Source organism: Lissotriton helveticus, chromosome 1_1, assembly GCF_964261635.1.
Source record: "Lissotriton helveticus chromosome 1_1, aLisHel1.1, whole genome shotgun sequence".
NCBI lineage: Eukaryota > Metazoa > Chordata > Amphibia > Caudata > Salamandridae > Lissotriton > Lissotriton helveticus.
The window spans coordinates 276,931,585-276,948,119 of record NC_136057.1 but is presented as its reverse complement, the minus strand read 5'-3'; the positions used below and the strand labels follow the sequence as shown (position 1 = coordinate 276,948,119).

The window sequence follows — 16,535 nt, the reverse complement described above, 5'->3', positions numbered from 1 at the left end:
GTTATACAAGGAGAACAAGTGTTCTACTTGTTTTAAAATATATGTATACAATTTTGATATGTTAATAATGTTTTATTAAGTTATTTTTGTTTTTTAGTACAGTAGCGGGTTGTGGGTTTATAGGGGAATCAGGTGGGAAGTCATTTAATTATACTAAATTAATGATTATTTTGTAGGAATTATAAATTAATTTAAATAATTTTTTGCATTTAAGGTCTGTAGCGGGTTGTGGGTTTATAGGGGAATTGGGTGGGAAGTAATTTAATTATACTAAATTAATTATTATTTTTTACGAATTATAAAACCATTTCAATTATTTTTTGCGTTCAAGTTCTGTAGCGGGTTGTGGGTTTATAGGGGAATAGGGTGGGAAGTAGTTTAATTGTAATTAAGTAATAATTTATTTGAAATAATTGGTATTGATAATTATAATATTGTTATATAATTAAGAATTGGTGATTAATTTTTATTAATTGGTAATTAATTTTTAATAATTGATTAATTGATAAATATGTCAAGTCTATTACTTTATTATTGGAGTGTGTTGTGCGTTTATAGGGGAATAGTGTTGGAAGTAATTGAAATCCAATTAAGTAATTATTAAATTTATTGTTGGGTATTGATAATTAATTTATCGGACATTCATTATGAATTGGTAATTATTTAAAAAAAAAATTGAATGAAAATTATTTTCTTGTTATTGTATCATTAATTGGTAATTAAATAGTATTAAATATTATTTATTGATACATGTAATAAATATATTATTAAGTAATTATTATTTGGTAATGCTTAAAATTATTATTTTTGATAACAAATCTTTTAATTGCTCAATATTTGTTAATTGGTAATTAATATTTGTAATTATTATTTATTGGTATTTATTATTAATTTATTGTCAATTGGTAATTATGTTTTTAATAATGATTTATTGGTATTTGTAAATAGTTTACAGTTATTTATTATTAATTCATTGATTATTTTTTACATTTTATTTTCTTTATAAGTATGTTATTTTTAAATTCTATGCTATCAAACACGTTCCCTACTGTTGCACTCTCTGGAGTTGGAATAGTCATTTTTACCCCTACGCTATCCAGCACTTTCCCTACTGTTGCACTATCTGGAGTGGGAATAGTAATGTTTACCCCTACGCTATCCAACGCTTTCCCTACTGTTGAACTCTCTGGAGGTGGAATAGTAATGTTTACCCCTACGCTATCTAACGCTTTCCCTACTGTTGCACTCTCTGGAGTGGGAATAGTAATTTATACCCCTACGCTATCCAACGCTTTCCCTACTGTTGCACTCTCTGGAGTTGGAATAGTCATTTTTACCCCTATGCTATCCAACACTTTCCCTACTGTTGCACTCTCTGGAGTAGGAATAGCAATTTTTACCCCTATGCTATTCAAAGCCTTCCCTACTGTTGCACTCTCTGGAGTGGGAATAGTCATTTATACCCCTGCTCTATCCAACGCTTTTCCTACTGTTGCACTCTCTGGAGTGGGAATAGTAATTTTAAGCCCTACGCTATCCAACATTTTCCTTAATGTTTTTTTTCTGGAGTTGGAATAGTAGTTTTTTTCCCACTGCTATTAAATATTTTTTGTATTATTTTAGTTAATGTACTATATAATTAATTTTAAAAATATAAAAAGTAATTTAAAAAAATGTGTTATACATAATTATTTAATTTTTATTTATGGTATTGTTTTATGTGTATAGATGTATTTGTAATTTATAATATTTTTCAAATAATTTATACGTTATTAAAATATTTATCAAAACTGATTATTAAGTAAGTATATATATTATATGTATTTTTTATTAATGTTTTATTAAATTATATATATTACTTATTAATCTTAAACATTCTAAACATGTTTTAACTATGTTTATTTTATTTATGAGTATTATTTAGTTTATGTTACATATTTATTTTAACTAAAAAACAATATTTTTAATAATGATATTTTTGACATCAATATTTTTTCTCTCGATATTTTTGTGCTTACCATGTTGTAGATAGAATATCGATATTCTTGACATCGATATTCTTGCTCCGATATTTTGGTAGGTCGGTTTTTTGACCTTCGATATTTTATCAGTGATCCAGATTGAATATCTAGGGTTACTAAAAAGAGTTTGCTAATTTGTATTGTAAATTCATTGAAGATGTTGCTTAGTATACCAGTAACATTACCAGAGTTCTCAAGAAAGCAAAGTTAAATATGAGATTTTCTTGGAACAAGGCAGCGGAATTAGCCTTTCGACGTCTAAAAGGTGTCTTCATCCAAGTTCCCACTCCATGGCACCTGTATTTAATGTAGAAATCTAATGTAGTAGTTGATGCTTATGCTTATAACAGAGCAGTGGGAAAAGGTTTTTTGCAGACATGAGAGGATGACAGTTCGGAGCTTCCAATTTGTTATCTTTCCCACTTTTTTATTTTCCTTTGAACCTAATTATATTGTTCTTGAGAGAGAACTTTGGCCATAACACATGCCTGTCAGGAGTGCAGTCATTTAATAATTGGGACCCTGGGGCCTTTTGACATTAAGAATGATCACAAGAGCCTTCTGTGTCTGTAGTACCAGTAGATAGGCCCATTGAGCATACGTCTTTTCTTGGTATGGCTTTTTCATCACTTCAGCTAGCACTTTTCTCAGTGTTCATATTAAGGTTAAGTTGATGTTGACAAGCATCTTCCCTCCAGTCGCCACAGGATCTAATGCCCTTGAGTATGAATACCAACCAATTAAGGATTTCTATTGGAGACCATGGAACATGCCAAAGTGCATCAGGACCTGGTCATCTGGAGATGCTGAACTTTAGGCCTAACAGAATCACACACGCCCATACCAACTCCTCCAAAGTTATCAATGGAGGCTGTCATGCAATACCTCAGAAGCATGTCCTTTTTTCACAGGTAACCTCTTCCTTCTCAATAACTGGCAACCCATGCTTCTCTGTTATATCAGTGCACACCTGAGCTGCACCAATGCACAGGCATCTAAATATGTGTAAAAAGCTCAAGTCTTATTTTCAGGACCCAGCAATTTATCTTCTGTGCATTGAGATTTTGCCCCACTGTTAGTCCCCAATTGGCCAATATGCACTAAACCCTCAGTCAAAAGGCTGTTTCACTACATAGGTCAAGATAGCAACCTCCTGATGGTGAACTCCACTGATGAACCCAACAACAACATGGGTGCCCAAAAAAAGGAAATGTGGGGAATTCTAAAACATATCTATCTTAGTGCAACAATATATTGGGACTGATCGACCCAGTCCATCACTCACTAATTTCCGCTTGTTTCAGCTAAAGCTGCAGACTAGGCTTACTGCAATCCAAGCAATTTCAGCAGATTTCAGGGTCAATACAAATCAGTCCCATGAAGATGCATTTACTTCTTCAGTAAATACAGCGCTACCAGTTCCACATACAGATGCACTAGTTAGATTCTTTAGGAAAAAGGAAGACTAATCAGAGGGAGAGTGTATCTCCTCCTGTCTAAAAACCTTGGTTGAAGGTAGACCCTGTGGAACATGAAGGGCCCTCATACATCCATAGAGCAATTTTCTTATAGTTCATACATTATTGTGGCATTGCAAGCATGGTACACTTTCACAATTGTAATGAAGACTGCTCATTTGCCACTGAAACAGTTTAATTCTCATCTAAGGAGCCTGATTTCCAGTTTGTAAACCTACATGGTGTTCAACTTGAGCTCCAGTCTGGTATAAATTCTACATTATCAGCCCAATTTGCTTCTTTTTCATAAAGAGAATAAACAGAGATACATTTAAAATAATAGCTTACAATCTAGAAATGTTATCTTGCAATGGTGAATCATTGTGTATTTGTCGCAATGCTACAAACTATATTCCCCAGCCATAAAGAGTGATGCCTGGTTCCAAGCTGCTATAGTGCTTTTGCACAACACATTCATGATCCTGATGAAGACTCATTTACAGATGGCAGAACATTTCATTCTTGTTTTCTGATTCCTCATTTGTGAACTAGGGTGGATTTTAGCTTTTAGGTCAAACCAGTAAAAAGCCAGTATTATTAGACCATGCTGTATTCATATTTCCTATGGACTGGAACTAGAGCTAAAACTAACATAATTGTTAAAAGCTTGAAACGTTATCAAGCAATGATGACTTATTTTTATTCATGACCAAGGTATGCGCTGTTGTTTCTGCCCTAAACAAGGATGAGTAGCTTCAAAGTGCTATAGTGCTGTTGTGAAACAGTAACGCAGTGTGCTGCAGTGCTATGTTGGCACAGGGTACAATGGTGGCACAGTGGTTTGGACTGCTAAGGTGTAGAGGTAACACTATAAATGATGGTGCCATAGTGTTACAGTCACATGTGGTCCTATTGTGCTGAATTACTTGCTGCTACTGTTGTGTTCTATTTCATAGTAACAAGATTGTACAAAGTACATTGGTGTCAAGGATGTGCAGTGTCATATGCTATCAAAATGCAAAAGCGTTTTTGGTACCACAAATGAGAAGTGTACTTCTGTGCAATGGAGTTTTGATGAACTATGTTATCAAGGAAATATAATATGCCATGCTGACAATTAAATGCAGTGTGCTACAATTGGTTAGATATGGGCTAATTGTCATTAAGGTTGTGATATGATATGTTGCCAATGTGGTGTCAACTGCTATAATTCCTTGGGTGTGACAGGGATATCAGGCTACACTGCTGAAATGTTCTAGTGGCGTGAAAGAGCAGAACACAGTATACCAAGTGCTATGGCTCCAAATTCATGTACTATTGTGAGCAGAATATTGTGGTGGCAAGGTTTGTGTGTGCCAAGTTGGAGGGTTGTTTAAAGGTGCACACTTGCCAGTTTGGCACAGTGTGCCAGTGTCCTATGGTGCATGTAGATTTTAGTGGCACAGTAGTTTGTGTTATGGTGCATCAGTCTATAGTTATAGTGCCACAATATATAGTTTGTTCAGAAATGGGTATTTGTAGGTGTAGGCACTCCTGCTCAGTAGGTCGTTATTTCTTGTGGAATCACCTCCATCAAAAGCTGCAGCTTCATTGTCAGGAAATCTAGAAGCAAAGAAAGAAAATATTTTTTTTATTCAAAATGGCTGAACAGGAAAGTAACCAACAGATGACATGAAAGATACAGGAATTTTTCTTCCCGCATTAATATAATAAAGTGGTGAAGCACACTAGCACTAATATTAATAAGACTACCCTACCCATGATCCTAACCCTAAATCTAATATTAACAAGAAAACATCCCTAACCCTGACTATATTTTGAAAATAATGCACACTTTCTACATAAATTAACCCAAATGTTTTTGCTTTACTTAGTCTGAATTCCACAGTGGTACCCTTAATGGAGGAACGGTTATTTAATATAAAAAAAATAACAGAACTTAACTTCAGCAACACTATTGTAGGTGAAGAACATTTTTGGATACTGGAACAACACTTTAATGGAATGTTTTTCAGACATTGCCCAAGTATTTTACCGTTAACGACATTTCGAAAGATTAGGGATCTATTATATCACCATGCAATTGAGTTAATTCTAACTAGATATCTATTTCTATTTTATCCATCGAAGGTCCTAGTTTTTGCTCTATATCACTACTATAACCAGCATATAAACAATCATTCTATTTAAATGACTACAATAGTCTTTATCATGATTGTAAGGAAATCAATGTTTTAGCAAATTCTTCCATTTTGTTCTTTGGACAATTGGTATGTTATCTTCATGATTGTCTGGTGCCTATTAATTAGGCCTAGCCGCAAGTGAGTTATTCGAAGGTGTACACTTTTGATTCTGTAAATTGAAATCAGTACAGTTTGTCAGTTGCCTGTGCACGTTTGATCTACAGCTGCAAAAATCATATGTGAATATATGGGAAGTGATGGAGATAAATGTATTAGAATATATATTTCTTAAATCTGTGAAATGTATGGTGTCAAATATATATACATGCTGCAGGTCTATATGTACTGCCGTCTAAAATGTAATGTGACATTTAATTTGTAGATTTTGACTGAAATGCAATCAGAACAAAAGGTAAAGCTTGCAGATAACCTTCTCTGAAAAGGAAATTAGTGAAGTGAGTTTCCAGTTAACCTGTAAACTGATCTCAGTTGTGAGAAATTATGTATATATATTTTGCTGACACAGCTACAGTGTTCTGGTGACATACAGCTTCTGTTTGGAATTCACATTTGATAACAGCTCATCTCTCCGATATCTCTCCAATGTTCTACAACAAGGTTTTCCAAAGTCTGTACTGGAGGGCCGGATGCATGCAGCATTTTTAGCATATCCCCACTGAGATAAATGCAGCAATCCTTATATTCTAGCATGGATAGGGCCCTCCAGGACTGACTTTGGAGAACCCTGCTCCACAGCAAGCCCAGGACGAGTTGGGAGGGGCTGGTCTGGGCCTGGCTGCAGCCTATCTTGAGTGCAATGGTTTAGTAACACTACTCTCTTCTCATAGTACAGGTCCAAGGAGACATTCTGGTGCTCTTTCTCTAAAGGAGGTCTAAGCAAAGAGTAGGCAGACAAATTGTTTTTCCCTGTAGTTCCGGGGTTTAAATGATAGGGATACAGGAGGAATGAGAGGCAGAGGAGAGTTTTGCACATCTGAGAAAAGGTATCAGCATTTTGGTTTTCTGATGCATGGTACTCTGAGAAGGACTTAATGCAACAAGAGCAACAAGCAAACCATTTTGTAGAAATATGGAAGTGTGACATTTATTAGATCTGATTTATGGTAAACAGTTGCACTTTATAACACACCGTGCTTGTCCCACTGCAAGGCGAGAACCTTCTTGTACATGAAGTATCATAAATGACTTTGTTGCTTGTTTGCACATAAGAATTTCTTACTGATGTCTAGATTATTGAAGTTATTTTCTTCTAGCATTGTCTTGAGCTTCTGCACCCACTACTGTTCCCCAAGTATATGGTACCAGGTCTATGCCTGTGAAGCAGATATACTCCTCTCCTGAGAAGAGCATGACTGCTAGAAGGACTTGCTCCAAGGAGCCCGTGTGCTATGGAGTTTTAAAGAGTCTACCTGCTAAAAGGTTCTCTTCTGCCTTAGAATAACTTAAACTAAGGAGCTTAAGTGCTGAGGTGCTTAGAAGAACAGCAGGAAGAAGGACATAGAGACTGTGAAAAGGGAACATTTGTTTCAGTGATTAGCACTGAATATAGCAGTATTTTCCCATGTTCCTTATTAATGGGTGAGTCAGCAAGACTCACTAAGCTGATCTCAATTCCTCAATTAAGTGTGTTGAACTGTATTCAAACTCTTGAAAAGCCATTCTTGAATGTATTCTGTTTTACACCATCCCTTTCACTTAATTTTACCCATGTTGGGGGAGGAGCCAAGATGGCGACCGCGATGGCCGCTTAGGCTCCCGGCTCCGTAACCCTCCTTATCCTGCTGCAAGATCCTGCCACCCATCCTGTACCTGCGCGCTGCCCCCGTGTAGCGGAATAGGAATGGTGCCGACTCGTGTAACCCCGAAGATTTTACTGCTCTGATTGCGCTGTAACGTCGCCCTGAAGTTTGCTGCCTGCCTCAGCGGGGCCGCGAGTGCGAGTGCGGCCGGCCATCGGCTCGTTGTCATCGGCCATAAAAATGAGGAGGAGCCGGCCCGTCGGAGCAGAGGGGAGGTTTGCGCTGATATCGCAACTCACTATTCGGGGGTTTTTGGCACCGGAGTGAAGTGTACTACTACTTCAGCTGTGGGTACAAGTGGCGTGTTGTTCTGCCGGAGCACGGAGGGGTGTCGGTCTGATGGTCGCGGGTATATCCTGATCAGGCAGTGACCCCCTCTCACGCGGATGGATTGACTTGCTGGTTCTACCCTTAATCTTTGTAGGGTCTGTCTCTGGGGGCCCGGGAGACGGACCGGGAGCCGAGAGCAAGGTATGGTGCCTCACGTCGACCCCTCGGTGAGCCGGACCCGCTCCGCCAAGGCGCCCGAGCTCAGTTCTGCAGATGAGCCGGACGGCCATGTTCTTTGTGCGGACTCTCCATCTCCTGTCCGGGAAGCCGCTTGCGGGCTGATGCTTACGGAACGGCCCGGAGTTCAGCTTATGCTTGGAGTAATACTCGCAGCACTCGATGGTCTCTGTCTTTTCTTGGCCCGGAGGACACATATCCTGGGGAGTAAACTAGATGCCGCTGCTCTCGGATGGGGACATTTACAACCGGCTGTTTCTGAAACTGGTGGTATTGCCAGAGTACTGGAGTCCACTGCACCCAGTCTTATTGAGGTCGACCCTGAGATGCGTGGGATACATGATTCTCGGGAGGGTGTCTCTGATCATGCCCAGGTACTGGCTGTGCCGACTGTGTCAGAGTGTGGGACACTGCGACGGATACGAGGACAATCGAGCCCTGTGTCGAGGCTGCTGGCTTCTGTGCAGAAACCGTGGAGGATCATCCGGGCGGTACGCTCGCCCTCTTTTGAGTTGGTGCGTCAGGACTTGAAGCGACTCCGAGAATCTTTGTCGGCATGGCTGGGACCTGGAGACAGTGGACTCGAATGTGTACATTTGTTTTGGGTTTGCTTCTGTGTGCATTTCGACAGTCATCTCCGGTTTGTTGACTCTTCTAAGATGGCGGCGGCTCGGGTGCCGTACTACTGTGTGCATGATCGCGCGGGTCAAGGCTGAGGACGATTTCTGTTTTGAGACATTGATCTGAGCGGACATTGATTTGAGCGGTAAATGTGTGGGTTCCACCTTGAACATTACTACCGGGAGGCGTTGTGGGCGTATATTGGATCCCCCGATCTTAGTTCTTTAGTGTAACGGGGTCGGGTGGGATGGTCCTTTTCTGATTGCTGCTCCCCTGCTTCCGGCTGTCTCTTGATTTGTTAAAACTGGCTACTTACTAAGGTAGGGGGCGTCAGCCTTTCGTGGGGGGATGGGAGTCCAGGAGCCCGTATTGATTTGTAACTTTCTCCTCCTCCAACTTTTTCCCCTTCCTTGGGGTGTAGTTTAGGGGGCGACAGGCACACTGCTAATGGGGTTAGGTCGTAGCCATCTGCAGGGGTGTAGGGTGGGGGGACGTGGCGGGGTTTTTTATGTTTCCTTTGTTATTTTCTATGACCATTCTATCTCCCTTTTCCCTTCTTCACGAGAGATGTGGCGTATTATCCTGTTCTGTCTCCACGTAGCTGGGTGTCCTGTGTTTGCTTCGTATATCCTGTGAATGCGGTCGGTACTGTTTAATTGTTTTTGCTTCGGCTATATGATGGTGTTGATTTCTCAGTTGATTCGAACTGTGCAGCGCTTCTTCACTTCTATTGCTGGTCCGCAAATGTGTTGTATTTCGCTTGCTGACACCCTGTATGTATATTTCTCCTCTTGTGATTTACTAATAAAAATATATATAAAAAAAAAAATGTTACCCATGTTTTCCCAATATATGATTGGCTTTTAAACATTTCTATGTTTAACTAACCTTGTCTGAAACTCGAAGTTCTAACTTGTGTGTACTGTTGTGGACTAGTAATTTCACACCTATCACACACGCTTTCACTGACAAAACCCTCACTTCTTGAGCCACATTACCAAGGGAGAGCTGAGGGACCCTTCCAGAAATCTAGTTAATGTCTTGCCTATATGGTGTCAGCTGTGAAGGATCAGTCACAGCCCAAGACGGTGACTTTTCTCTTCCTCTTATCTCAGTAGATCTATTATCTATAATGTTGTACAATCTATGATTAACTCTTTTGCAATTCTATCCAGGAGCATATCACTTTTTCCCTAACTTTATCTTATAAGCATTGCCCTTACCCACTTTATCTTTTGTATTACTCTGCAATAAAGACTAATCTTTTACTCTATACATTACTTTATCTGTTTTCCCCTAAACATGATGCTAAACAATTAGCCTAGCTTACCACTGTCACAATTTCTGCCCTCATTGTGTATATTTACAAGCCATGAACTGCAAGGGTGTGACATTACTTTCAGCATAATCTAGTCTCTTAAATAGTCCTAAACTATACCATGTCCCTTTCCTTCAGTTCACCACAGACCTGTATACTAAACCTTAAAACCTGATTCAAAGATTATTCTTAATTTTGCTTTGACCTTCACGTTGATCCAATGTTTTTTCAAATAATCTCCCAAACCCTCTTGCAATGTGTGCTTCTACGGAGTGTCTTTCTTTTAATAATTTATGATGTAACTTAACACTAAACCTTATTTGAATTCAAGCCATCATGATGTAACTTAACACTAAACCTTATTTGAATTCAAGCCATCAAGTTCCGCCAACTCATTGTCCTCAATAAGGCCATGATATTTGCCATTAATGCTTTGCTATCTTTAAGTCTTGACTCATACGTATCTTTGCAATCAACCCCATGGTAGGGTCACCATTATTTCATCACATCTGTTGATCTTAGCAATCATCCTCATACTAGTTTCACCATTATTCGACTGCTTTAATTGACTATGAACACCTATACAACTAATTTCTGATCTCTAAATGCCCATCACCCTCAAAGATATATCTGGAACAAATAGAATTGCAGCAGAAAAGGCCTGCAAAGATCATTTAATATCCCACTATCTACTTTGATCTCCAATTTTACCCACATATTGCCTTCACACATTTTTCATTTATCTTTTTTCATTTAGTTGAAGAGTTTCTTATCATTGTGTAAAGAGAAGAAATAAAAGAATTAATCACTGTTCCCTCCAGTTTCTCTTTCTTGTCATATTTCTTAGGGCATTGGGGTATGTTTGTTCCTGCAAAAAAGCTCCATGTTGCTAGATTCCCCCTTTCAAACATATTGCCTTTAGGCAGATGTTTCCTCCTCCATTTCCTTCTATGTGTGGTTACCTTAAGATGTTAGTGATAGGTATTGTGGCAAGAAATAAATAGTTAACCTAAAAGGAAGCATGAACAACTGACTGTTATATAATTGAACATCAATTCAGAAATGCCTCTGTTGACATGTACACAATGAAAACCTGTTTTACTTAGCTAGCGAGCAAACCCTTTCTTTCCATTGGACTGAATCGTCAGAATAGCTAGCATGGATCAACCCAAACTCCAGGAAAGTATGTAGCGTTGCAACATGTGTATGATTGATCTAGGTGAATTAGGCCTTTATCATGATGATGGCTGTGGGTGTGACCATTAACACAACCCAGAACATATTCTGGGGGCCCAGGTAAGGAGACATATGTAAGTAGATGCCCTGAAGGGCAAGGGATGTCAGAACATACCTAGTGACACCTGGGTAATGATTATTTCAATAGAATCCCCTTTAAGACACAGGTTCAAGATTTAACTGGGATTGTTCTCTTTACGTAAATAATATGCCAGAAATCCCTGGAAGCCTGGGCATGGTGTTTTTTGTTCCATATCCTCAATTCATTCTGAAGGGCCTGCCACTTCACTTGACCTGATGGTCATGTCCTTCACCTATGTGTTTGCAATAGATCTTAACAATACATCAACATTACTTGAGACATAACCTATGGCTTCCCAGTTCTCCACGGATTAAATCTGGTGGCATACTGAGAAATGCTGCCATGGCTTGTCTGGTGGAGTTGCAAGAGCTTTGATGGTAGGGAAGAAGTGTTCCCTTGACATCAATACAGAGGAAAATAAATTGAGAGGGATGTCTGCAGTTGTCCATGAATCAAAGACTTGGACGATAACCAAGGTCTCAGTTACAATGCAGTTTTTGTAGCCGAAACCCTAAGAACCACCTCCTGGCCAGGAGCAGTTGGCAGCACCCCATCAAGTAGTTACAATGATGATTGGAACTCAACCGCAGCCCTAAAAAATAACAGGTTAAGATTCCTCTTCACAGAGCAATCATGACAGAGTATGTCAGGGCCAATATTTCACCCAGTGGCTTTTTCTAATGGACATTATCTTCAGACAAAAATGGTCCCAGGTTGTTTGGCAATGTACCTTTGATTGGTCGAATCTCATAATCAACACCTCTCAGGGATATGCTAATATACAACAGACCCCGGGGGCATCTACAATAGAAGAATGCCCCTTTTGGGACCTACCACATGTCACTGGGCACTACCCGTGTAGCTCAAGTGGGGTATTCCACCCCACTAAAGTGGCCAAAGAAATCAGATTAGATCCTTACTATACATGGATGTAGAGGGGCCACACCAATTGTAACATTAGGAATTGCATGTATTTGATCAACTGCCCCTGAGCCCTAAGATACGTTGGCAGGATGACTAGACCGGCTAAAATAAGGATCACAGAACACTGCAGTAACATACTCTGCAAAGAAGTACAACTAAATGAGTACCCATTTTTTGGTTAACAACCACACCCCTGACGACTTGCAGTGGACTATTTTGGAATCAGGTAATTTTTGGGACAATCAAACCCTGTTCCAGAGAGAGCAGTACTGGGTACTTCCATCTAGCCAGGCACGTCACTGACCTAAATGATTTTGTTTACTTTTCTGGTCCTCTTTGCTCCTTGTAATAAACTTCTGCTGAACTAGTTAGGCTTACCAGCATAGGAGTTCACCTCCATGTTTCACCTAGTAGTATACTCCACCCCACTATGCGTGGTCATATTGCTAAATACTTCTCATCGCAAGCCATACATTGATGTGTCTGCTCATCAAGCAACGGTGTTCTCTAATGATAGGGAATGATCCCATTTACCTGCATTTGAGAATTGATGGACCTAGGGCCCGATGTAGGTAGCCCTTTACCGATCGGAATCGGCCGAAAATACCGATTTTCGGCCGTTTCCGATCGGTAAAGGGCAATGGAGATGTAGGGGCACATTTTCGGTAATTTTACCGAATCGTTATCATTACGGAATCGGTAAATTTACCGAGTCGGTAATATTTACCGATTCGGTAATGATAACGATTCGGTAAAATTACCGAAAATGCAATGTAGGTAGCCTATGTTCCGGCAGCACATGGCTTACAGAATCGGTATTTTACCATGGAATACAAATCCATGGTAAAAAACCGATTCCTGTGTACATGCACATCTGTGCATGTACACATGTGCCATGTGACAGACAGACGTGCCCTTAGGGCATGTCTGTGTGCCACATTGCACACATGGCCGTTTTGGGGGTGCTAGAGGGTGTCAAAGTGACACCCCCTGCACCCTTGTGAATTCTTAAATTACCGATTTGGTAAATACCGAATCGGTAATGCCTAATCATTCCTATGGGCTTCAAAGCCCATAGGAATGAATGGGCATTACCGATTCGGTATTTACCAAATCGGTAATTTAAGAATTGTTAAGGATTCGGTAACGAATCCAGATGTTGGGACCTACATCCCATTTACCGATTTTTGAATACCGAATCGGTAGGATTCGGTATTTCAAAATCGGTAAATGGGATTTACCTACATCGGGCCCCTAGTTCCCTGCATGGGTTTGGTTTTGTGTCTTGTGATGTAACTTCTGGTCACCTGCCTGTGTGTTTATATGTGCACATATCATTTCGCATTTATTATAAATACCGTTCTAACTAGTGAGGCTTTTGACACGCTACATCCCATGTCAACAACTCCCTATGTGGGTTAACCCTGATGGGGGACGTGTGCCAGTAGGCATAACATACATGAAGTGAACTACTAGCGTCTGATAGGACCTTCCTTGACATTCACAATGACGTATTTATATGGCCTTCATTAAACTTTGGACTCCTCTTAGAGAGCACTCTACTGATGTCCCAACAGGAGTGTTTCTTTGGTTCACAATACACCTACTGCCATCTCAGCATTCATCCTAACATGGCAGGCGCTTTGAACATACAGTCTAGAGCCATTTCCATCTCGCTTTACTCACCTGACTCGCATTTCACATTAATCGCACAGGCTTTATAGCCCACTTCATGGTTAACTCATTACCTCAAGTCCATCAGAGGCGGGTAGGTCACTGGCACTTTTCAACGTGGCCTCTGTGAGTACCTAGGCAAGTGGTTTTTAAGGTATTAATCTTGACTTTCTAACTACTTATTGGCTAACTGAGATGCACTTTTCTACCAGTTTTTTCCCACTGCATAGCGCGGTAGTCTGTCCAATCCTGAGGCGCAAATGCTTAACTCTAATAGGATATGATACCTATTACCTGCAACTGAGAATATTTCGAAGGACTAGTTCCATGTTTTTACTATGGCCTAATGCATATTTAATGTAATGAGGGAGGTATTACCCCAACCTTCCCAGTGGTGATACAATTTATAAGCTGCATTTTCTCTTAGAGTTTTGTTTATCCGTGTTCTGTACTGAAGTAGATATAGTTGACACAATACAGATATTTTGATTGGGCACGTGTAGTAACACCCATCTTAATCAGGTGTAGGTTAGGTTTTACATCCTGGTCCTGACAAGCTGCCTAAGATCTAGTTGGACCACGTAAGGCAAGAAACATGTTTACCTTAATTCACATTATTGCTTGAGCTGTCAAGTTTCATAGTTCCCAGGACACCCATCATTTGTTAGGTCGAGTCTGGGCACATCATGCACTGCTCTGCGGCACGCTGTATTGAGGTATGGCATACAAGCTTCGCCCATTTCCCCACCCATCTTTTTAATTGGCTCCTGTCACTGTCCTTTCTAAATGGTTGCTTTTCATTTGTGAATAGGCTTGTGAGTCCCTTCTTGGTACCGCCTTGTCTTCATTTGTTACGACTGGACCGTTTACTGATGTTGTTACATGGTCTGCTTTATAAGTCACTGAGCACTATTTTTCCTTAACACCATCGCTGCTGGTCTCATTCGTCTCCTGTGCTGGGCCATAATAAAAATGGGTGTGGTCATGATGAGCTCAGCTCGTCATGAGCACAGTAGCACTGTACTGTATGACGAGCTGAGCTGTGGTTGAAAAGCCATGTTTTAAGGGCACGACGGAAAGTAAGCTCCATCTCCGATAAGCGGATGGCGAGTGGCAGGGCGTTCCAGAGTTTAGCGGTCCTGACCGCGAAGGCTCTGCCACCTGTCCTTGCCTTGCGTAAGCTGGGAGAGACCAGGAGAAACAGATGGTTGGATATCAGGGTCCAGGCGTGCTGGAAATGTTGGAGTCGATTTCTCAGATAAACCGGGCCCAGTCCCTGGGTTGCTCTGTAAGCCAGAGTGAGGCCCTTGAATTCAATGCTCCTGATCACAGGTAACCAGTGCAGGTTCTTCAGGTGGTGGGAGATCGAGTGACTGAAGTGTATTTTGCAGATAATTCTGGCCGCAGCATTCTAGACCATCTGTAGATTGTGAGTCAAGTAGTCAAGTAGGCGGGGAGACCCAAGTAGAGACTGTTGGCGAGGTCCAGATGAGATGTAATAAGTGCATAGACTACAGTTCTACGACATTCCAGTGGAAGAAAGTGGAGGAATTTATGCATAAAGCGTAGCTTCCCAAAGCAGGAGGATTAGACTTGCCTGATTTGGGCTCTGCAGGAGAATTCATAGTCGAATCCGAACCCCAGGGAGGGGGCGGAATTCCTCTCCTGAGGTCACCATAATGCAGGGGGAAGAGGGGACATCTTATCAAAAAGGAGGACCTCGGTTTTATCCGAGTTAAGCTTGAGGCAATTCAGTGTCATCCAAGCCAAGCTGTTACTCAGGCAGCTTCTGATTTTAGTGAAAGCATTCTCTGACTGGTCCTCGAAGGAGAACACCAGTTGGGTGTCGTCCGCGTAGGAGACCACCCTCAACCCGTGGGATTCCACCAGAGCTGCCAGAGGTGAGAGGTAGGTGTTGAAAAGAAGAGGGCTCTATGCGGAACCCTGTGGTTCCCTGCAGAGCAGGGGCTTCTCAGCAGAGATGAAAGGGTGGAGAAAGACTTGTTGTGACCGGTAAAAGGCATTGTCATTTAAAACGCCAATTGGTTAAACGCTTGCTAATACAAGACCTATTGCATTGAAAATACTTGATTTTACTCTTGCCAAGGGTACCAATATATTAAACCTCATTAGGTAACCCTTAGATATTTTTTGTCACCATGTTCATCACCTTACACCCACTACATCCTCAATAGCACTCTTTATTATGGCATCTACCTTTAAATATATCTGGCAAAGAGCCCCCAAGGGGTTTGTTGGGCATTGCAGCGCAGGCCCAACAAGGAGCTGCACGATGATGAAGCATGGCACCCTTCTAGGTGTGTGAGGGCTAGTGCTTCTGATCAATTAGATCCCCAGATCAAGTTGATCAGACCTCTTTCCGACCAACAGCTTCCCTCTCTTCTTTCCTGCTTTGATGAGCTGTGGCCCAATGTTGAGGTTTACAAAAAAATTTACTGAAATTAACAAGCCTTATTAACACCTTTTGAAATGTGTCCCACATATCATCATTTTATTATTAAGAGCAGATTCTTCTGTGCTGCATCCATATGTCAGTTGTACTGACAGGTCTTATAGTAGCCACGATTTATTCCCATCAAAGGAAATTCAAGAGAGTATCTTTATTTGTTACTCTAATTGTCAATAACTCAGAACTAAAGATAGGTGAAATGTTTTGCTGAAAAGTGAAATT

The 16,535-nt window shown here is 40.5% G+C and overlaps 1 protein-coding gene across 1 annotated transcript in view; it reads right to left on the bottom strand.

Annotated features, from left to right (window-relative positions):
- Positions 1–3,726: 3,726 nt before the first annotated feature.
- LOC144792735 (cystine/glutamate transporter-like) overlaps positions 3,727–16,535 on the bottom strand; it is a 336,763-nt gene continuing 323,954 nt past the window's right edge. Inside the window, exon 12 of the mRNA XM_078667944.1 lies at positions 3,727–5,080. Within this exon, the coding sequence (XP_078524070.1) occupies positions 5,016–5,080 (65 nt within the window). The 3' untranslated portion in view covers positions 3,727–5,015. The remainder of the gene's footprint in view (positions 5,081–16,535) is intronic.